At 39.4% G+C, this 24,720-nt stretch overlaps 1 protein-coding gene across 3 annotated transcripts in view; it reads right to left on the bottom strand.

Annotated features, from left to right (window-relative positions):
- The window catches only part of LOC138194470 (RNA-binding motif, single-stranded-interacting protein 3-like), a 119,109-nt gene that overhangs the window by 22,256 nt on the left and 72,133 nt on the right, over window positions 1–24,720 (bottom strand). For all 3 annotated transcript variants that reach the window (XM_069143232.1, XM_069143233.1, XM_069143235.1), the window contains 3 exons: window positions 15,784–15,941; window positions 14,613–14,692; window positions 432–538 (listed from right to left, as the gene is read on the bottom strand). In XM_069143232.1, the coding sequence (XP_068999333.1) occupies window positions 432–538; window positions 14,613–14,692; window positions 15,784–15,941 (345 nt within the window). The remainder of the gene's footprint in view (window positions 1–431; window positions 539–14,612; window positions 14,693–15,783; window positions 15,942–24,720) is intronic.

Here is a 24,720-nt window from a genome sequence, read left to right on the forward strand (position 1 = left end):
TATTTGGCAAACGAAAATAGAGCAGTAAAAGGTTTTAAAGAGGTTTGTGTGTATACTGTGGTCACACATGAAACTAAATTAGAATAACAGAACATTTGGTTTCGTTAACTTCACTATTTCCTCTTGAATATCATGTTAGTAGACTTGATGTGCTCATTCTGGTTGTGAAACCACACGGGCCGTATTTCATTTTATGTTGAATTGTCTGAACCATTCTACCGAATAAAAATTCTACGTCGCTTTCTTTTATAGTGGCAGAGGGTAAAAGGCTTATGTTGTAACAAACCTGAGAGAAAAACATGCTTCTTGTGTCACTATTTCTCTTTTTCCTCTCTTTTAAGAAAAAGCTGCCGTGCTGCCGGTAAAGGGAATCTTTTTTTAAGGCCACTGGTAAGCTTTTCTCGATGATTAAATAGACTTTTAAGCCTCACCTCTCCTTCCCGTGTCCACGGTCGGCCATTCTGGGGATACTTGACCTGTGTCTGCCTCTTCTTCTGGCCTCCATCAGCAAACTTGCACAGCAAAGGCTCTGCAGGGGCTGCAGAGTGAGTCATACAGAGAGGGAGACAAAGATGAACACTGAGATGAATTCATCATTTTAATAGCAGGGGGAAAAAAAGTAAAATTACATTCCTAATGGTATGAATTAGATTTAAATATTTGATTTAAAGACAGAGTGTTATGCTGTGGGTTAAACAAAAAAACATAACATGAATTAGCTGGACCTGAAAAGTGCACTTCGGCTCTTACATTTATTTCTTCCACTTCTAATCCAAACATCTATACAACAGCAGTTATCGCACCATCTCTACAACTCTTACAACCATGCTTTCACAAGAGCAGCCTTGACGTAGAAACAAAGCCACAAGCTAATCATCAAAGCATGGTGAGCGAGGTTCAAACGACAACCCAAACAGGCATACTTAATAAGATAAATAACTACACAGTTTGAACCCCGGGCAATAGACTGCGACTGTGATTGCTCCAAAGACAACATGGTCCTTTTCTGGACCAGAGAAAGAAGAAAGGCTTGATTACAAATAGGATTAACTGAGTGTGACCTCCCATACAAAAGTTCACCAAACTCTAACTTCAATCTAATAGGCTGTAGAATATACCCGAGAGGCTTCTGAAAAAATAGGAAGTAGCTGGATTGAGGCAGGATTATCCTAAAGAACAAAAGGCTTTGTTCTCTATTTATTTTATTTTAAAGGCATATCTTCAGAAATTTCGAGAAAGCAAGCGAATGTGAACAATGGCTTCTATTTCTGGGAAATAGCATGACTCAACAACACAATAAGAAAGTATTATCCTAACATGAACCAGGACACTCAGATAAGACGTTTGAGAGATTGTGTAGTGAGGCAGTCAACAGATAGTCTTCAGTGGGATCTCTGACACAAGGGCATAGCCTACTGTATTTCTGTGGATTTCCACTCGTTGTTCAACATTTACAAACATGGACCTGTACACATGTAAACTCACAACCAGTTTTTTGTTCTGCGTACATGCAAACGAAGAACAGATTATAATCTGATATAGCCGAGATATAACTCGATTAACATGTTCAGTCAGTGTGTCAAAGTAAATCTGTCCTGTAGTTACCCAAGCATTTGTACTTCCCTCCTAGGAATGGACTACAAATATATTTGATATCCTCTAATAAACAGTGAAAATCACTAAAAGACACACACCGCAATGAAAACATAACCTTCTCAGCAGAGGTGATAATTATATAATATTCATTAGACAATTTATTCTACCTCTATCATAGCAAGCAATGAGGCACAACGCATCATCATAACAGCATATCAAAAACAATAGCATTTAAATGTTATTTGAGCATAACTCAGTGAATTATAAGGCTCTACAGTCCACGAAGAAACATTGTCACAACAATACCTCACAAGTTCATCTCTTGATTCTGTTTTACACTGATACCTCTTGACCCAGAAATTGAATAAACCACCTACTTTTATGCATTGCCTCTCACTTGCTACTTTAATACATCCACCAAGGCATGTTTTGAGTCACTGATGCATCTTTAAAGAGGCTATTAGCTGGCACTCTTGTCCTATTTAACTGGGAATGATTTCAAACTGCAGAGAAAGTCAAATCCTGATCACTGTGTGTAGCACAGGAATAAAAAAAAGTTCTTAAAAGACACAGAAAGCTATGAACAAATTGCAATATCATCATCATGCTGGCACTGAGTCACACATTATGAATGCCAAAATAAACTACGCAATTACATCGCCTACTTCAAGAAAAATGTTTCTTCGTCTCAGTAAACTGAAAAATTAGAAGAGGTGTTCTCAGAGGAGAAAGCCATTCAGAGCCTGAAGACTCAGATGAGAGTTCTCTGGAACACCTGGGGCCCAGATGGGTCCTACAAAGGTAAGTGTGTGATTACACTGCATGTAAGAGTACTTTGTCATTACACTAACTTGAGCTCCAGCTGAATAACAGGCCACAACGATGAGGCTCTGTTATCATCCTTTGCCTTCGCCATTCATCTATCTCAATCACTCCCCCTCTGTGTCTCTCTTTTACCCACTCTACCCTATACATTCACATACATTTGATGAAGAGTACTTTGTGTAGGTGTATGTAAACATGTGCGCAAGTATCACCACAAAACTCTGTGTAGTAACCTCCAGAAATATACAGGGCTTCATCCTCCAAACATAGAAACACCAAGAAAAGTGAGGGAGATGTTTTTACTGTCAGTAAAGATTGAAAACCAAACCAGAGACGACAAGACGAGTGAAGTAAATAACTCACTTTAGTAGAAGGAATTTAATGGGTAACTTAAAAGCTATTAAAAATGTTACTGGGTGTTTTTCAGCATTAACTTACTCAGGCCTTCATTCTTCTGCAGCCCTTTTTTTTAACCATATAGTTCCTGAAACTATGGAGCCTAAATTTGTGTTTGTCTAATCAAAGGATTTGAGAAGATTAGGCAAATTAGTTCCTTAATGAACAAAAACACTATTTAAGACTCAATTTCAATACACAAAGAAATAAACATTCCTTGTGTTGACCTTTACATTTACTGTTGTGCAACTGATATCTGATGGAATGAATGAATACAAACGAGACATGCAGAGACAGTAAAAGAAAAGAAAACTCCAGATTATCTGTTTCCAAAGTAACAATAATCCAAATTCTTTATGGTTATTAATAATTGCTCTAGCACATAACTGCGATAAAACTAATTGTTTTTCACATTCAGTCACAATCTGGCTCCATCAGCCTCAGACTGCATATTTGTCTGTGCAAGCAAATAGTTTGCTCACACCCTCTCTCTGAGTCTCAAGGAACTTTTCTTAAACATTCTAAAGCATTACAGGAAATCAGTGAAGATGTAGCTGCATGTCTTGAATTTGTTGACCAATCACTGATGGTCACCACTGGAAACTACCTAAACATCCCGAATGCCACTGGAAAGTGTTAGCCGTCACAGCACAGTCTTTTTGGGACAATAAACGACATGGTACAAGGTCAGGAAAACTACATTTAGTCTGGTTTCTACACTAGTAAGGTTCTGGTGCTTCTGAAATGGCTCAGGGGCATCGTTCGCGTTAATGAAGAACATTTTACTGATGAACATTTTACATAAATTTGACTACTATTCATATGAAGTAGTTGGAAACTATAATTATCAATCTTGAGTTATAGATTTCAGACTATAGTAAAACCAACTTTTGGGAATGCCATGGATTTCACTCTCAGGTAAATATATTTTTACCCTCACAAGACAGAAGTTCATCGATGTCTGTGTATTTCTACGACAAATGGTTGCTTCTTCATGAGTATGAGAAAAATATGTGACGTGAGGACTGACACGCACTCTTGATACAGACTTACAGGCTGCATATCTGTGTTGTGATGCTGTTTTGTTTTACTGGTGTGACAGACAGAGAAAGCCACACTGGTGACAGCTGACAACTTATCAAGTTTAAAGTCAGGATACTTTCTTGTCTGCGTCTTCTCTAAAGTTCCACACAAAGAAAGCAGAAACCACAGCTGATCTGAAAAAATTGTTTGTCCTTTGTGTTTGTGTGAAAATTATACCCCTGTGGGTTGAATTGGATCTGTTATTCTGTTTACCAGCCTCATCACAGACAGAAAACATTTGTGTCTTTGAGCTTGAGTGAGATGAAATTTGTTTTATTTTTATTGTTATAATTAATAATGTAAACATACATGCTAAGTAGCTAAAAGTAATGTCACATCATTACTTTAGCCATGATGTGACAGCTGTCTGCTAAGGAATGACAAACTAAATCTCTTAATCTCTCTGTGCTTTTTCCTTCATTCACTTCCTTGGTCTTCGTCATATTAACAACTAGAGAAGAAAGCATGCAACATGATATCGACGAGACATTTCTGTGAAGTGAGAACACGAGAGTTACTCCCCATATTCAGTTTTGTGTAATCCCTGATAGTAGCATATATCTCTTCACAGACAAAAAAAACAAAACACATACACAACATTGTTGCTGGCTCCAGACATTAAACCCTATGGGCCAGTGTTTATATGCACAAACATGCCTACACAGATGCATCAATAGTCAAATATCAATATTGTTAGATTGCTTTGATTGCCTCTGTGCATCTGGAGCTTGAACTCAGACTGCTGGAGAAGTCAAATGCAGGAGTCCAATATTTTGTTGGGGAAGAAATTTGGACACGTCCATAAATGGTCCCAGAGAAATTTTATGTTTCCTTTTTTGATATGAATGTCTATGTGGACTGCTGCTACATTCTATACCTGAAGTTATATCCTATTATTATTTACATCTGAGAAGCCTGATTATACTGTCGTGGTATTTCACAATTCCTTCAAAATAACACAAAGTACAGAGAACATGTAGGGGTTTGAACTGAGGACTGCAACAATGTGAAAAAAAAGAACGATAGAATTGAAGTGACATTTTTTTTAAATGTAGATTTATATTTATAATGCAGCATTTAATTATATGTATGTAAAGAGCCAATTCAGCCACAGTCACGTGAAAAAATAAGTACATCTCATGGAAATCATTGACTTTTTTAACAGATTTGAACAAGCAAACACTTTGAAATACTTCCCATTCGTAAAACTATTATACACATCCCAAAGATACTGTACATAAAATTGACGTTTTAAAGTAATTTTCGTGACTTGAATAAAAAAAAAAAAAAAAAAAAAAATCGAATTAGTCACATTGAAACAACAAGTATACCACTACATTTATTACACCTTCAAATAAAACAAACTATGATCAGGGGTTCATTCCTTTGACAATTGAGAACATTTACCATCATCATGCAAAGATCTAAAGAGCTCTCTAAGGCATTTGGAAAAAAAAGTTGTGGATGTTTATTAATTAGCCTGGCATGGGATTTATTTTTCCCCAGCAAATTCAGCCCGATACAGCAGATCATTTGATGTGAAAATAAGTTCTGAGAAACCCCAAATTTCATCACAGAATCTGCAGTTATCCTCCAACTGCTGGTGTCAAAGTGCAAGTGTCGACAGTCAGAAAGAGTTTGCACAAATTTGACCTGCATGGGAGGTATGCCAGGAAAAAGCCTTTGCTGTCCAAAAAGAACATTCAAGTAAAACTATAGTTTGCCAATGAACATATCAGGAAAGACGGAAATGTCATGGTTTGGAGTTGCTCCACTGCCTGTGGGACTAGGCAAGTTGTTGGTTCAACTATGAATCTGAAACTGCATCATATCAAAAAGTACTTGAAAATAATGTGATGTCATCTGTCTAAAAGTTGAAGCCCAACAGGATGTGGATTTCTCAAGAAGATGATGATCCTAAGCGTGAGAAAAATCCAAAAGGAAATATCTGAATCCAACTAAAATTATGTGGGATTTGAAATTGGAAGTATATGCAAGAAAACCTTCAAACATCTTGTAATTGATAGACTTGTACATGGAAGAGTGGTCAAAAATTAAGCAAGCCAATGTCAGAAACTGGTGGACAATTATGGGAAGGTTATTTCTGCTAAAGGGGGCAATACTCGCTTCTGATGCCAATGATGAAGTTACTTTTTGACAGAGGAACATTGTAAGACATTTTTATTGAATAAATGGCAGAAAAAGTAAATTTTCCATGTGGTGTTGTTAAACTATATGACCTTTATAAGCATCCTTTCAAAGTGTCTGCTTGTTTAAATATGTTGAAAAAGGTCACACAGGACATACCTATTTTTTTTCTCATGACAGCAAATAATTTAAGGGAAAAGTACTTTTTTGATGGTGCTATTGTTGATTTGTAAAACTGGTCTTGATTTGTAAAACTGGTCTAGCAAGCCAGTATTTCAACAAATATGGTACAAATGTTGCAAGGATTGGTATTGGCTGTTAATTAATCAATATTGGCTCATGTTCAAAAAGGATACCTTACAAAATACAAACAACGCATAAAGTTGTGTCTTTTGAGTCATTTCATTGAAATAAATAAACGGTTCAATAATTATGTTTGTAAATTTAAAGTAAAAATCCAATATACTCTGTAATTCACTTTATATTCATTAAAAAAAAAAACAGTGACAAGGCATAAATACTGATGATGAGAGGGACAATAATACATTTTATTTATTCCTAGGAGGTGAACTTAGCTGCCACACAGTCAGGGGTCAACAACAAGCACAAAACATTCAGAGACAAGATTACCTGCAGAAAAAGCTGCTAAAACTGGTGCATCACATTATTTATTCAGCTTGCTTTCACAGTTATATTTTTACAATCTGTTGCATTTCACAAGAGTGCTTTAAAGGGAGGAAGGGCATTTTTTAATTGTCAGTTTGACCCCTGCTGCTCTCACTCTGGTGGCTCTGTAACACAAAGTGATGAATTCATGATGAATTTGGGTACAGCTGTGCCTGCCCCATTAAATGGGTCACTTTTGGGCATGTCAAGTTAATTTGGCTGAACCAAATATTTGGACTTCCAAAGAGTTCAGATTGATGTTAGGTTTTAGTAAACAGGACATGGAGTTGATGCTAAGAAATTCAATCAAATCGAATTTAGGAAAAATTATTTTGAATTGTTGACGAGCCTCAAGCGCAACACTACTACAAACTAGTGCGCAGTGCATACAATTACTCAGGTCTCCAAATATTTATGGAAGCAAAATCTGCTGATGACACTGGCTGGATCAGTAATTAGTGAAATACAGTAGTAAGTGTAGACACAGAACCACATACAGTAAACAGGATTTTTTTTTTTTTTTTAAATTTAGGCAATATATAATATAAACAAAATGTTAAATATGCTTCTTATCCTACAGAATATCGTTCAACAAATATATCAACACATTTTAGGATTGGTAAATTAATCATGTCAATCGTAAGTTAGTATTTAAAACTCAACCGTTGTTTTTGCTTTACTGGTACCAGGCTCTGTACTGTAAGAGCTCAAGCTCTCAAATACTGAACGACCAAAAATAAAAAAAAAAGACCCGCCCACACATTGAACTACTATGTAGTGTGTGTAGTTGTGTCACTGCATGTGTTTCCCATGACTCAATCTTAACACAAGTCCTTGCCAGAAGCTACATGATACTATAAGACAGAGGTCTTCAATAGGGGGTCCGCGACCCCTATGGGGTCCGTGGAGGCAGTGCAAGGGGTCCGTGAAATTTTTGGTTGATTAGACAGTTTGTTTTTTCAAATTTTTGTAAAAAGTTTTTTTTTACACAAATTGAAATGTCTTTAAATACACATTAACATGAATTCAACATGTTGTAGCGCATGGATAAATGGAGGCAGGAGATGTTATCTTTCAGTCAGAAATGCACACATTCAGTGACACACAGGAGCTCTCAAACTGGGCACTGGTTCACTCAGCGTGAGACTAGCCTGGACATGTCCCTCCAAGCCTCCTGCACTCCTCCAGTTTCATATAAAACACTATTTTATACAATATATAGTAGGGGGTCCCTGGTCCATCTCTCTATCAGTTTGGGGGTCCTTGGCCTGAAAAACGTTGAAGACCCCTGCTACAAGAAGTAAAAAGACAAAAACACTGCACTGGACAAGTGCTTTTGTTCACACACCGGTGACTTTTTATTTGCAGTCATTACCTTAGGCTTGCAGTACAAATTTAATTTATTAATCCACTGCTCAGTGGATTGAATTTTGCCACTGTAGTGTTTGTGTTTTCTTGCATTATTTGGATGCAAAAACACTGCGACACCCAATTGCTACAGCAACAGCTAGCACAAATAAGTAATAAAGGTGTGAAGACAGCAATGTCAACAAAATGACAGGGGAGAATATTAGTTCTGTGTCTGAATGTGATTGTGTAAAGATGAATGCAGTGGGGATAACAAAAATAGTGCTTTACTGACTTTAAACTGAGTTTTCAATCTGTGACATTTTATGTTTAACTGACAGGACATGTTTATAGGGAACAGGGTGGGTGGACTTTACTGTGAAGAATGGATCACATACTGTTACCAGTCATTGGAGCAGTGGGATATCGCAAATGGCAGTAGGGCACCAAAGAAACTGTTGAAACTCCAGCAGAGCAAACAAACTTACTTATTTCAGTTCTGGTAAGAGGGACACCTACGAGGTGAAGAAAACTACCAGGGCGGATGAAACACACAGGTTATTCTCAATGCTACTGGTTAAGTGCAGAAAATACACTGTACAAGGGTCGATCAAAGAGTTATGAAACTGCTCCTGTTGCGTGTGAAAGGTACGTAGTACAGCGATGTGCATGGAGCACAGATACGCTATAACCTTCATGAGTAAGTATTTCTTTATCTTCATTAGCAGTGGAGTTACACGTTTTTGTGAGCGTCCGTACAATTTTGTGTCAAATTTAGGAAATAGACCACAGAGGCCCTTGAAATGCTTCAGACAGCCTATGACTATGAAGCAACGACCCTGGAAAGGTTTTATGAGTGACATTAATGTTTCAAGATTGGCATAACTTAACTGTCCAAAACCAGAAAAGGTGCATCAGGTCATGTGGCAACCAGGTGTGTTTTCTTTGATATTTGCAGGGTTATGCACCTTGAATTCATCCCCTAGAGTTAAACTGTCAACACAGAGTTCTACTGTGATGTTCTGACATTCGTGAAATTCCCTTCAAAGGAAAGCAACTTTAGCTAATTAAAAACCTTAAAAGCCTATAAGGGAGCTATCATATATGTGGGAGTCAGTCCCCGAAATCCATTACCAAAGAGGGATCCAATTTCCAAATGTAACTAAATGAAGAATCCACAAGCTGGGCTGAATTAGATGCAATCCTTTTTTTTCTGTTCAATACATCTGGCATCAAATAGCTCTTGAAGACAGCAATATGTACTCTGGAGCTTTACTTGTTCAAGCATCAAACATGAGAGGAAACCTACTATTTGCCACCAAATTTTAAACTATATATAGAAAATGTATATTCATATTGCTTTTACCATTATAATACCATTATAAATCTGTTAGTGGTTAGTGGTTCAAAAGCATCACATTGTAACACCCATACGTTTGACTCTTGAACAAGTGCCTTCAAGTAACACTTGTAAACTGACATCAAGCCTGACACTTCAGTATGGTCACATAATCACACCATTGTTTTTTTAGTGCAGTGTCATTCAATTGTTTTCCACCATTATCAGGAACATCAAATAAAATTAATTTCCCATTCATGAAAGTATTGGTATTGCTGAGAATGGGGACTTAATGCCTCATGATCATACCAGACATTTAAGGCTCCATTCCTTTTTAAAAGACTGATTATTATTGAAACTACTGGATGATAATAGGCCATCTGTGAGATCGGCACTCTTCATTCTTGTCCCCTGTATGTGTTCCCATTGTGGAGGGCAGGACCAAGGACAAAACTGACGCTATACACCAATCAGGCATTGAACCCGCCTAAGAATGGGTCCTGCTTGTGCTGACAAAACTGCTCCATCCCATCTAGACAGAGGCAAGACCTCTGAAGGTGTCCTGTGGTATCAGGCACCAAGACGTTAGCAGTAGAACCTTTAAGTCCCGTAAGTCGAAGGGTGGGGCCTCCATGGATTGGACTAGCTTTTCGAGCACATTCCACGGATGCTCGATAGAATTGGGATCTGGGACATTTAGAGGCCATGTCAACACCTTGAACTCTTTGTGATGTTTCTCAAACTCTTTCCGAACAATTTTGTAGTGTGACATGGTGCATTATCCTGCTGGAAAAGGCCACTACCATCACGAAATACCACTGCCATGAAGGGGTGTATGTGGTCTACAACAATGTTTAGGTAGGTGGTCCATATCAAAGTAACATCCACATGATTGACAGGACCCAAATATTTCCAGCAGGATATTGCCTGGAGCATCATTTTGCCTCTGCCAGCTTGCCTTCTTCCCATCGTGAATCCCGCTACCATCTCCTCTTCTGGTAAATGACACACACACCGGTCGTCCACATAATGTAAAAGAAAACGTGATTCATCAGACCAGGCCACCTTCTTCCATTGCTCCATCGTCCACTTCTGATGCTCACAGGCCCACTTTCAGTGGTAGACAGAGCTCAGCATGGGCACTCTGACCGGCCTGCGGCGACACAGCCCCAAATGCAGCCAAGCTGTAATGCCCTGTGGGTTCTCACACCTTTCTATCATAGCCAGCATTTAGAGTTTTCAACATTTTGTGTTACAGCAGCTCCTGTGTGGGATCGGACCACACGGGTAAGCCTTCACTCCCCATGTGCAGCAATGAGTCTTGGGCACACATGAGCTTTGGTGCAGACTGGGAATATGTGACAAGACGTTCCATTTTTAAGACGCTCTGACCCTAGCCTTGACAGTTGCTCAGATCCTTACACTTGGCTTTTTTCCTGCTTCCATCACATCAATTCCAAGAACGGACTCTTCACTTACTGCCTAATATATCCCACCCCTTGACAGGTGTCACAAGAACAAGACAATCGATGTTATTCACTTCATCTGTCAGTGGTTTTAACGTTGTGGCTGTCGGCATATACAGTATTAAGTGGAAGAGAAAGAGAAACAAACAAAACAAGATTTTTTTTTTTAAACGGAAAAGAAAGATGGAGAAGGAAAGAAAGAGCACCAACTGGGTGAAGAGGAAATGTAATGGGATCAGTGGAGATAGAAGAAAGGGAGATTAATGTGAGACGGGCGGCTAGGAAAGAGGAGGTGACAAAGATTAAACTAAAACAGAGAAAAAGACATAACTATAGAGAGAAAACCAATTTAAAGGAAAAACGTTGGTTGCCTCTAATGTGCAAAATGATAAAAACTCTTGACTGGAGAAACAAGAGATTAATTAAGATTTTCTCTCCATAAGAATAATGTAAAATCCTAACTTAATTTATGCTTAAAGTCAATCTGCCATCAAGAATTAGAAATATTTATTATATCCCACTTTGACAGAAAATGATCTACTGCCTGCTGTCTGTGCTCTTTATGGCTAGATGGGAATGGTTCCCCACCGGCTCTGACTCCCCCTCACAGCAGGGGGGTTGAGCATTATTGAACGACACACACAGAGAAGACAGAATTACAATGTACAGTAAATACACAAACTGTGATGACTTGATTTACACCTCTGATTGGAATGTTGAATTTCCAGGACAACTTTACTCTCTAAAAGTGATGAGATGTTACGAGCAGTAAAGATCTTTCCAATATGTTTTGGCTCTGGAGATCACAAGCTGTGGTGTCACTCCAGAGACCTGAGATTTTATGTAAATAAACTCTGCACATTCTGTATTTGTACATGGAAAAATAACAGTGACCATTGTGTGAATCTGTATAACCAGATCCTTTCAATTCCTGTCTCAATAAAATGTAAAGGCACAGAGATCGTCATCTGTGTCTGATTTAGATACTCTCTCTCTTTAGGAGTTAAACCACAGGGCGAATTCAGAAAAATGCGGATCAAATGACTTCCTGTTAACGATGGCTGATGGGAGCTCTGGTCATGTAATCAATATAAGCATTCATCTTGTGGCTTGAGAGTAAAATATTACTGTTGCCCGTCGATACATCAATCTGAATGGACAGACTGCGGTATTAATCAGAGGAATACACAGGCAAAGACACAATGACACATCATTCAATGACATGCACACATACAGTACAGTAACACATTACATTGGACCAGACATTTCAACCTTTGAGAGCAGTGTTACTGTAAGACAACAAATGTAAGTAATAAGTAAACGAACGACAAAACAAAGCACAAACGCCTGTCATAATGTCACCGCAAGAGCCTTGGAAATGCCACAGACTGTCAGCAACACACAACACCAGTGACATAAATCAGTGGAGCCCCGCTTTGACACATTTTTTTATCATGTATTAGACGAGTAAGCAAAATGTGTGTGTGTGTGTGTGTGTGTGTGTGTGTGTGTGTGTGTGTGTGTGTGTGTGTGTGTGTGTGTGTGTGTGTGTATAAACATACAGCATGACGACTTAAATTGACCTGATCTAACAAACTAGTGAAATTGGTAATATCCAATGCACATACACAGACACACACGCACACACACACACACACACACACACACACACACACACACACACACACACACACACACACACACACACACACACAGACAGACAGACCCACAACCAAAGAGAGAGTATAAAATGAGCACCACTGGCAAAGACAAGCAATCTATCTCTTTAAATATGGAGGTCAGTGACTTGGTGGGTATAAAAAGCATGAGTGCATCTGTGTTTGTGTGAGATTTTAAATACAGACCTACATTAACAAAAATGGCGGCCACTTGGGGGCAGCACAACAAGTCACAAATAATTTTTTGGCATCTTAGCAGCTGAGAAAAATTGTTAGGGTCAACTCCAGTATTTTCTCCTTTAATAATAACTTTTGAGAAATATATCTAGCTCTTTACCTGCTATAGGCTTCACTATGTTCATTAACACTACCTTTGTCTGATGCAAGTAGTTGTTCTGTTTTTTTTTTTAGATTTTTTTTATTTTTAACTGAAAACAGCTGAAAAACCAAAACTGCAAAACTGCAAAGCTGCAAGACCAAAACACTGACCTAAAAAAGGTGAGGCGGTCAGTAGAGTTCGGAGTAATATTTTTTTATTTAATTATGATGAGCGACCCCTTTCACATTAAACATAATATTGAATCCATTGTTGACATGAAAATAGAAAGTAGAGCAGCTTTAAGTTACTTAACTATGTATGATTGCACATTAGTCACGAGTAGGTTTCAGTATGTTGTGCTGTATCACAGTAAGTGGAAGCAGAAGTTAATCAATTTATGAAATTATGAATGTGGTAACCTCAAGTGGGATTTCTCTTAATACATTTTGATTAAATTATCTGAGACAATAAGTATCACTGTGTTCTTTGATAAGATATCATAATCTGCACAAAAAAACATTTTCTTTTCAGATTTGTCATTAAATCAAGTTTTCACTTTTATGAGGAGTTTTAATTTTGTTTTTCTCACACAAAGAAAAAGACTGCAGAAACAGGCAGCAATGGATAAAATACTGGATCCTTATCTTGTCACAAAATTACAACTATACTTGCTTTGGACAGCACAGCATACAGCAGTATGTGAGTAACTCACAAATCACACTGCGATGGCATCGGACACAGAGCACAGCTCTCTGTATTCTGTGGACTGCACCTCCTTTCTCTCTATCTATCCCTGATCGCTCTGTATTTCCATCTCGTCGTTCTCATTCGGTGTCACGTTCAATTTGGTTCACCTCACCTTCTTTTCACCCACCTTTTTTTCTCTCTGATCCCCTTTCCTCCTCTCCCTCCACCATCTCTCTTCGTCCCTTCCTATAGCTATCCTTTCATTCCATCCTTCAGCCCTTCCTTCCACCTCAGTGTTAAAAAGGACACAACTTTTTGCTATTTATTTGGGGGGACAATCAGAGACAGATTGTTTGCTTTAGGGGACGTCTGTCTGTGTATGTACAGGCGCCTCGTGCTTGTGGGTGTGTGTGTGTGTGTGTGTGTGTGTGTGTGTGTGTGTGTGTGTGTGTGTGTGTGTGTGTGTGTGTGTGTCAATCCGTGTCTTGTACAGAGAAAGAATTAATCGCTCATATCTTCCTACTAAATCAAGTCAAGAAGGTCTAAGGAGATGGAGTGGGAGAGAGAGAGCCAAGAAGATGATGTACTCTCAGCTTCACTGACTGTGCTTTGTACACAGACAGATGTTTTGATGCCAAAAGGTAGAGATGTCCATTGCATGACTGTAAAAATCTAATTCATTGATGTAAAAACAGTGTTCAGTCTACATAAAAATAATAAATGAATGTGTCTGTGAGCTTTTTTTTAACTACAAAAAAAAGATAAATATTTCTAGGTGTCATGATTTGACATCACACGGTGCACATTTGTCCACTAGCCTGAAACCAGTGTTCCACTGAAATTCTATGAAAGAAAAGAAAGATGATTTTCATGCTTCTGCAGGCAGTGGATAATCCATTTTTCTGAAGCATGGAAAGAAATGTCTAATGCTAGACAATAACATTAAGTAGAAACCAAGGTGTGTTCAGTATAGACAATGTCAAATAAAATAGCACAACAGGAAACTTAAAACTGAATTTAATGTGCACATGCATTTTATTTAGGCGAAGGCTGACACTTACCCGTCATGCCTGGAGGAGTTTTCAAAAATTTTCCATTGAAATTTTGAATCACCACATCACACTTCTCTGTCGACTCCATCCTGGGACAGACAAAAAGAAAGCAGTGCTACTTCAGATACAAGTCAATGCACAACACATTCTGTGCTTCTGTAGAAGTGAATGCACTGTATGCAGATATGAGTGCTGGCAAAACGTGTCCTACATTGCAGCGAGCATGTTAAAATGTTAAAAGCCTGCTTGTTTATGCATCTGTGTTTGGTTGTCTCTGTATGCCTGAGGAAAATGCTGTAGTTAGGCCCATGTCTGTCTGTGCGTTTGTGTGTCTGTGTTTTCTATGGGGTTTCCTCTCCTTTGTCCCCATTTAAAAGCTCCATTCAGTCTGATCTGTTGTGTGTCATGTCCTCTTTGTCTGCCCCTATTCAGCTCTGCTCACCCAATCACAGCTCAATGACTAATTGCCTGCTTGGCAAGCAAAACCCAGTGTGTCAGTGTGTGTGTGTGTGTGTGTGTGTGTGTGTGTGTGTGTGTGTGTGTGTGTGTGTGTGTGTGTGTGTGATATGAGCATTTATGTCTCTGTGTGGGTCTGGGGTTTCCTTATATCGTCAGTGACCCTGAATGAAGCCCTGACTGCATTCTAATCACTGGCACACTCGATGATGTAACTGAGAAGACCACACACACCCACACACACCCATACCCACACACCCACACACACACACACACACACACACCCACACCCACCCACACACACACACACACACACACACACACACACACACACACACACACACACACACACACACACACACACACACACACACACACACACACACAGGGTGAAGGGGCCAAGGGTACAGGAATGTGGAGTTGTATCATTAGAGCTAAAAGCCCTTTGATTGTAAATAGTTGTTAGTCAACCCATTTACAATTACCTATTGTTATTATCTTCAACAGGAACATGAATATACTGTGATGATAATTCGTCTTTATTATTTTGTGTCTAATATTAAATGATAGTTTGTCTAGGAAATAGAAAATGTATTGACAATTAACAGGTCAAATTTGACCTTGAAGTGATAGTAATGGAAATCATAGCTGTCTGTGAGAAGTGTCACATGCTGAACTAAGCAACACTCGTTGCACGTATACGCGTTTGTATCTCTGTGCATACCGGGCAAAGCCGACGCCTCTGCTCAGGCCATTGGCGTCCCTCAGTATCCTTGTGGAAATGACGTGACCGAAGGGCTTCAGCATGTTCTCCAGCTCCTGCTCGTCCATTGAAACAGGTAGGTTGGATATGTAAAGGTTGGTGGGGTCCTGCTCCTGTTGCTGTGGAGAGACAGCGGGAGAAGATCATCAGTTTCAATACCATCCGCAGAAGTAGCATCTAGTCTGAGAGAGATGAGCACTGATTGAAGATACCTTTTTGAAACCTTGAACAAACAAACACCGGCTGTACTTGCAAGAAAGTACAGAAAAAGAATATGGAAACAACTCATGTCATTTAATCTTAATGATGTAATTTTATCAGACTTTTCCTCATACGCATAATATGATCTGATGGTGAAGGAGGACAGATGTGGCCATGACATTGCCTTTGTACAAACCAAAACATTTTTTTTTTTTGCTTTCAAATGTGTAAAATTCTTAAAATGAAGTGACAAGAAATAAAAAAGGCTTGAATGAAACCTTTCACTGAAAGCTGCTTTTACAGCAGTAAATGCATTAAAGGCTAAGTTGTTTTATTTATTTGTTATTTATGAGTGTATATCCCACTGTAAAATATCTGTGAATATAACTCAAGAGGCAAACTCTCCTCAAAAGAGGAATAAACATTTCATTGAAAAGGCAGTGCACCGGCATCGTGCTCAGAACCCCTGAAGCAATAAGGAAACCCCCCTCCGGATACACAGATGTTAACAGAGTTACATTAAAAAAAATTCCAGAGGAATGAAAAAAACTCCATCTTATGTGCCTCTCAGTTAGTTAGACTAGTATACCTCAATTATTTTTGTTGTGTTTGGCAGCACTCCATTGAAACGATCCTCCACAAGAGACCAAAGCCTGTGTGATGCTTGCAAATTAAACCGGGATGGATGCAGGGAAGGGTTTGATGGATGAGGCTCTATTTTACTGAATCTTGCTTCAGAGGAAGGAGGTACAATACATGCATGCTATATAAATTATAACATGATTTCGAGCTATTAGTTCATAATTTCATGAAAGCTATTAGGATCCACAGCTGCCCTGAGTGCCTCTGTCAATGCAGTAAATGGTTCTGTGATGTTTTATGAGAGTTTGTGGCCTTGTTAACTGTGTCTCTCCTCTGTGTTGGAATGATACTTATGTATTCATTATAAGCTTGGTAATAACTTTGCAAATCCTGATGGCATGACCAGTATAGGACCTCTTGAAAAGGACGAGCACTTGAGTTTGTGAATCACGATACATTTTATTATGATCAGGGCCCAGGAGCTCCTGGAAAGCCGATGATGCATTTTATTAGATGGCTCTTCGTCACAGTTTGAACATTTGAATTTCTCTATGATGAATATGATATTCTGTATAAATCAAATGTTTACTTTGATAATAGTACTATGGCAAACAACCGTGTCTAGAGTGTGTGTGTGCGTTGTTGAGTGAATACTTGTGTGTCTTTGTGACAGAAAAGCTGCCCTATGGGGCTCATCTTCAACCTAAATATTTCCTTTATCCATGGAGGATTTTCCTTTGCATGCACCGCAGATGTTCGAAGAGTGGGAGTTCCAAGCCTGCCAGACTGTGACCAAAGCCATCTATGTAATCAGTGACTCCGAATAAGCAGAACAGCTCCAGTGAAGAGGTCTGAAATATTCTACCTTTCTTCCTCAAGTCTGAATATCTCTCTGCGTCAGCAAGGATTTTCCTTTGGCAGAGTGTCCAATATAGAAAGCGGCACAGTTGTCTTCCCACATAGGGGCAACCGGCTTTGGATGCAATCTTTTACATTTGCATGCATGCTTGTGTGTGCTCGCATTAGTGAAAGCAGTGACAGACGAAAGCAGTAACATCAAAGGCGCAGAGTGTAACAGCTGTGGAATGTGTCAATGGTCTAGGAGTCATCTCCCTGAAAGAGTTACGTCACTGACATCATCAAAGTCTTCTGCTTGCTATGGTAAACTATAGTTTTCCTGCTTTTCAAGGCAGATCTCATTAAAATGTTTTTAAGATAGCACCACAGTGTTTCAAGTCTGTCTTAAAACAACAGCCAAGTGGCCATATGGACTACAAGGTTCTGCTGGTTGAATCTGTTCATCCTATTCAAACTTGAAAGATGTCTTTCTTACATATTTTCCTGTAAAATCTGCAGCCCTAAAAAATGTGCTGGAGTTTTTATCTTGAGATAATGTAAGGCTTCAGCGGTGTGAGTTATTACTGTTGTTACTAACTGTCTACTACGGGTCAGCATTGAAAATATGTCCGGGGAAACTCAAAGAGAGAATTTCTAACTAAGAAGACCATAGATTAATTTCTACTTGATTTGACAGACACAGATTGCTAAGGCCTCATAGGCCTCATATCAGCAGAAGAGAAACTTGTGGAAACTCAGTAACTTTCAGGAGTAAGTGTTCTAAGTTACGTTTCTTGATCAATATCAGCAACTGTGTTACACACACTTTTGTGACCACTGGTACTGGTGCGATTTCACAATGGATTCCACAGTGGCTTCACAATGGAAGGGCGCAAATCAAGTTTTGTGTCAAACACGGGAAATTGGAAGCGGAGACCCTTGAAATACTTCAAAAAGCCTACGGCAATGAAGCAATGAACCTAGAGAGGTGTTCTGAGTGGCAGTCGTGTTTCAAGAGGGGCAGAACAACACTGTTAAATACCAAAGATGGTGCGTCTGGAGCACAACCATATGGGTTTTCTTTGACATTTACAGGGTGCACACCACAAATTCGCGCAATGGCACTTGGATGACATTGACATGACCATACGCATGCTCACAGCACAATTTCAGTGCACAGGTTTCTTGCCTGAAACAACACAATCATTGCTCCCCACAACCTTTACTCAATTGATTTAACTTCTTATGACTTCTGTTACCCAAAAACTTGACACAAAATTTGATGTGCACTCTGGTCAAATTTCACCATCACAAATGTGTATGTACCACGTATCGGTCACAGAAATGTGTGTAGCTCAGGTGCTGATGTTGATAAAGTAAAATAAAAAAATAAAAAAGTAATTGCTTCCTCCTGCTCCAGATGCATTAATGTTCCAGCACAGGGCAGTCTTGGAACTTTTTAATCTCACCTTGTATCAAATTAAATATATTTTGCCAAAACAATATCCCCAAAGGCCTCAGTTTATGCCCAGTGACCAGCAACAGGATAGTAGTTAAGATAAAATGTGTTACAACATTACAGTAAGTCTTTGATTGACTGTGAATTTATTCAACGCTGTGAGAAACCTTTACAACTAAAATTTGAACTTTAAGACTTAAAACTTCTAAATACCTAAGAAAAGATTTAGCAGTAAAACACTGTCTAAAGCTAAAAAGGCTAAAGCTAGAAAAGGAACCAGTGACACATTCAAGTTACAGGAATTCACTAGAGAAATCGCTGGAGACACTCAAACAGTTCCACTGTGTCACACTGTTTAAAGTCTTTGAGAATCTGTCATTCAAACAAATTAGCTCCAGACTTGATGTTGTGAAACACTCTTACTTTGGTAACGGTGACAGAATCCTTCTGTCCTTACTTTGCAAGCCATAAAAGATTAAACGGTAAAACAGAAGATTTCCTATCCCTGTGGTCACTGTGGTTAGAAGTTAATTTCATCCAAAGACAATATGTCTTAAAACAAAATCTCACAGTGGTTTGTCCAATTTCAGCAAAAAGTGGGTCAGCTGTTTTGTCTCTGCACACATTTTCCATACAGTTTGCAGTTACTCTAACAAGGGGAGTGTATGCAGATTTGCACAAACAAGAGGGATGCTATAACCTCTCCACCAACTCCAGATCCTCCAGATGCTGATTGTACTGCATGTCTGTGCTGTTTACCCGAAAATCCTTAGTTTTATTTGCATGATTTACATCGTCTCAATCCAGGGAAGATGACAGCAAGTTGGCTGTAGAACACATTTATTTGCTACACTACTGGGATATGAATTAAAGTGCTCTGGAGCACCCACATGTGAATGAACTCTACTTGACTTTGCTTAAAGTTGCTGTTTGCACAAAGTTACTTCACAGTGATCTCTCACGCTGCATGTTGCAAATGACTCACGTCTCTCTCTCTCTGTGTGTCCCCTCTGTCCCTCTATCTCGTTGTCTCTCCCGCTCTCTCTCTCTTTGTAACATCTGTCACGAGCTGGAAACAGCTTCACACCAACTGTGCCTTTCCCTGACTGTGGAGAGCCTGCCTGCCAGCCAGTCAGCTTGTGTTTTCAGCCCCATTAAACCTCATTGCTGCATCATTACAGCAGGTCTGCGCCTTTTATCATGCCACTTCCTGGTTGCCCCGCAATGCAACGACACCTGCCGAAGTGCTAGAGGGTAAAGCGAGGGCAAAGCAATGGTTAAATACCTGTAAAAAAAAAAAACGGCAGTGTGCTATAGTCTGCACGGGTATGGGGTGAGGCGGTACACATGAGCATCAGAAATAACACATTAAAGCTCGCCACAGCCCTGACAAATAGTGACGGATGCAAAGACGAGGGAAAAACTAAGTGAAGACATAGGCAAAGAAACGCTTTGAAAACAAGTAGAAGAGCACTCTCATAAAGAAGCAGTGTGTGATTAGGGAAAGCAGACTTTCTATTCATTATGTGTTGACTCCTTCCTCTTACTTTTTCAACTTCATAATCCTACTCATTTCCTCCTTTAATCCATCTATTGTTATGTCTCCTTTGCCCTCCCTCAGCCCACCTCTTCTCTATGCTCGGACTTCCTCCAATCTTAAATGCACCCTCCTCCTCCTTCCCCTTCCTCTTTTCCCTACTTGCTATTCGCCCCTCCTCTCCATAAGATTAAAACCTAATCTCCTATAATGGTAGCCTTGCTGTCTAGAACACTATCAGAATGCTTAATTAATATTTAAAGAGCAGAATTTTTCCTCGTCTCATCCTCTTCTTGTCCTTCTTGCCCCCTGACTCTCTCCCCTCCTCCAAGTCTTACATTTGTCTCGTTACCCTCATCTTTATTTCCACTTATCTCTCACGGCCACCTCTATCTGCATTTCTGCTTTCCTTCATCTTCCTCTTCCTCAAGCCAAATTCGAATCTTTCATAATGATTGTCTGGGTGTCTAAACGCTCTCTAACGGCTTAATCAATACTTAATGAACATACCATAATGAACATACCATAAATACTTTATGAACCCTAAACCCTGAAATCCCCAGGGTTTCATTAGCCATGGAGATATACACTTTTCTCCATCTTCATGATGTCTGGAGAGTTGGCGAAATCAACACTGGGTACTGATTACCTCATCATTTAGTCTCTGGTCAGTTTGTATTATCATGTGGTGTTCGGTCACTGCTGCCTCTAATGTGTTTATAAGGCAGAGCCCGAAAATAGACATGTCTGTGTAAGATGTGATTTTAACCATCTGTACATGTGATGTCCAGTATGTCCTTTCAGTTAAAGGTCTCAGCTCACCACCTACATATCAAAGCACTCTGCTTTACAGTCATCCACCCACATGTTAGTGCATTATCAGTGGAAATAATTCTGCGTGTTTCAGGCATCTAAAGGGCACTGTATGGATTTGTCGTACTGTACTGTTCAGTACAACAAGAGCCACAGCTATTTAGTTTATCTATGTATTTGTGTGCTGAATATCTCCAGAGAATTGGGGTCTAATATGCAATAATAAAAAATAGAAAAAAGGGAATGGAATCGATTGGGTTTTTTCCACATTCCTTCGAATTCCAAGAAAAAAAATGACTTTTCAATCAGAAAAAGAAAACACGAGATTGATCCAGGTGCTTTGTAAATTTTACACCCAGTTTTTGCTGTGGTTAATTGGCTACAAAGGTCATTTAGCTTAGCTACCCTTTAAAGGATTAAGGTACCGCTTGAGCATCATTAAAATTGTGGTTGTAGGCTTTTCAAGTGGTGGCGTGCTAGAAACAATTCAGGACTGGGAAAGTTGGTTTCCACTCTGTGAGTCTCTGTGGCTGTGAAGTGGCACAGACACCTCGATGATTCAAAGAAATGCCATCGCTCTTGACTAAGTGAGAGACTATGTTTCAATGGTTAATTCAATTCCATGATGGGCAGAACTTTTTCTTTCTCCCTCTAGCCTCCAACACTGTGTCTTCACACTCTGCATGACTCATTTAAAGCAATAAGGGAGGCCTTTCTAGATAATGGGGACTACACACACACACACACACACACACACACACCACACACACACACAGTTCTCACATTACAGTCACACATGCAGTTATTACTCTGTTTACTTATTAAATTACACATTTGCTTCTTTATTCCTCAGAATCTTTTTTTTTTTAGCCCTTACTTTCTCGTGGCATTGCAATTTTAATCTGGCTTCCTCCCTTCTCATCCCATCGTCCTCATTTTTCGCCCACACTGTCTCTACTGTGTATCAAAAGGCCAGTAATTCATCACAGAGTCAGAGCAGAGCACGGTCCCTGCTGCACACCAGCGAGCTGCTTGTCTTCCAGCCGTCCAAAAGCTGGAATCAATCACCCAATCCTGAGACACTGAAACCATCAGGGAGGATCAGACACAGATAGAGGAGACAGAGACATGCACACGGAGGGAAAAGGAAGAAAAGGGTGGAGGTGGACGTGCAGACAGACAGAGAAGCTCTGAGTGAATTAAATAAACATTTCCTTAGCTAAATACCGATCAAAAGGCCTCATGAGTTCAGGAATTCAATTTCCCTTGGGTGTAATTTGGAATAAAAAAAACCTTACTACTGATAGATGGATACATCTAACACACCCCAGACAAAACACCCCAGCGTTATTGTAATGTTTCATTCACCGAGTTGTTGTTTTTTGCTGTTGATGTAGTTGTTTATGCTTCAAAGTGAACCACACAAATGAAACCGACGAGTGTGGGCCTGATTCCCAACAGCTGAGTAGAAGTGGTGTCATTTCCTATGTGGTTGTTGTTGCTTCTTTATGGCTCCGTCCTGAGTCTGTTTCTGCCCAAAGCCCAAACTGAAAACCTATGATGTTTTTTTTATCTTGTGGGGATCCACCATAAACAGGCCCGTGACCCATGTCAGGTTTAAGAGTTTTGCAATTTTGTCTGACTGGTAAAATGTCTGAGGTTCCACTAAGAGAAACCAATTAAAAGAGAAAATAATTTTTTTGAAGACTTATGCTGCAAAATATGAAACACATGATTATGGACACATATGCATGAGTTCCTTAGATTAGACGCAAGGCAAAAGATACCATGCCAAGGTACTGATATGAGGGCTGCACACACAAGCACCCACACATAACAGGCGTAATGCCTTAAAAACTGCGTATGGTGCTGTACACACTCTCCCCTCTCTCTTTAGCTCTTTTTCTTTTCTTTCTCTTCTCCTCTGTAGAGCTGAATGCCATAATCAAAGCTAATGGGACTCAGCTGTTGGCCGGGCTAATTACCTGGAATGCAGACGGATGATCTTTGAGACAGGCTTTCACAGAGACAGACTTTCACAGAAACACACAGCCGCGTTTCTGTCACGTCAGAGGACATTACATTGACTTTGCATTCATTTTCTGGAGACGTACTCTTATCTAAATCATAAGCAATACTCACCCAACCTAAACCTAACCTTAAACAGAGGCGTCACTCTTAAATTTGACCATTTACCTCATTGGGACTTGCTTTTTTTTTTTTTTATTATTTTTTTGATCTGCAAAAGGGATGCTGGTCCCCACAACATGACTGTGCAAACATATTCATGTCCCCACAGCGTGAGTAATACAAGAACACACAAACTACAGTATTTGTCTCTCATGCACCTGCCATTTAAGTGTGTGTGCCTGTAGTGTGAGTCAGCATGTTATTTTATGTGGTATGTTTTTCTGTGGGTTAACTGAAAATAAAGTGTGTGTGTGTGTGTGTGTGTGTGTGTGTGTGTGTGCGTGTGTGTGTGTGTGTGTACAGGACTGTATGCATTTGTAAAAGGTCATAAAAACTCAAATAAATGTTCCATTCCTTCTTCAACACAAGAAGTCCCAACTTCCTTAAAAAGGTGTTAGGTTTGGATTTTAATACAACGATCACAGACAAAGCTAAACAAAAATAACCTTGAGCTAAAATTCTAAAATGTTCTTTTTAAGAGATACATTTTTAATGGCAAAGCTAGTAGCACACGAAATGCTCTAAAACCCTCGCACAATGCAATATACAACACTGGGATCAAGAACTTATACTTTTAAGAGCAGATTGAAATGCTGTTCAGAATATAAAACATTAAACAACAACACAGACTTCCTGTCTAGTGATCATGCTTACCTTTCACAGATATGATTTGTGGATATTAAAGAACAATAGTTAAAATGTTAAGTAGACTTGAATGTTCATGAAAACAAAGGGATTTAATGTCTGATAAATGTGTCTCAGTGTCATCCGAGGCCTCATCAGCCTGATGTCATAGTGTCTGCCTGAGGAGAGAGCAGGCTTCAGGGAGATCATCGCTCTAAATGATTAATGGAGTCTGGAACCAAGGAGGGGAGTTGTCTGTGACTCTGCAGGTACACACCCTGTTGACGCCTTTTAAGAGTGAATTCTCTGTGTGTGTGTGTGTGTGTGTGTGTGTGTGTGTGTGTGCGTGCGTCAGTCAGCCATTGAAGCCGCATCATCACAGCAAGGACTGTTTCATGCCAGTTCAGATGGACTCATTGATGATGGTAGCTACACAGAGACACGCATATAAACAAAACACACACATCCATAACCAGATGTGTCACACTGGCTGAAGATGATCGAGGCAGGAGTTATGGAGCAGGAAGTGATGGATAAATGAAAATTAAAGAGATGAGCGCAATAAAAGAGTGATTGATTTGACAAATGTAACGGCAGCATAAAACTGTAATATATACAGTATAGTTCCATTCTTAGTTAAACCCGTAGGGGAAGT

This window comes from Embiotoca jacksoni, unplaced genomic scaffold (genome assembly GCF_022577435.1).
Source record: "Embiotoca jacksoni isolate LCO1_2020_lvr unplaced genomic scaffold, fEmbJac1.0.p SCAF_11, whole genome shotgun sequence".
Lineage (NCBI taxonomy): Eukaryota > Metazoa > Chordata > Actinopteri > Embiotocidae > Embiotoca > Embiotoca jacksoni.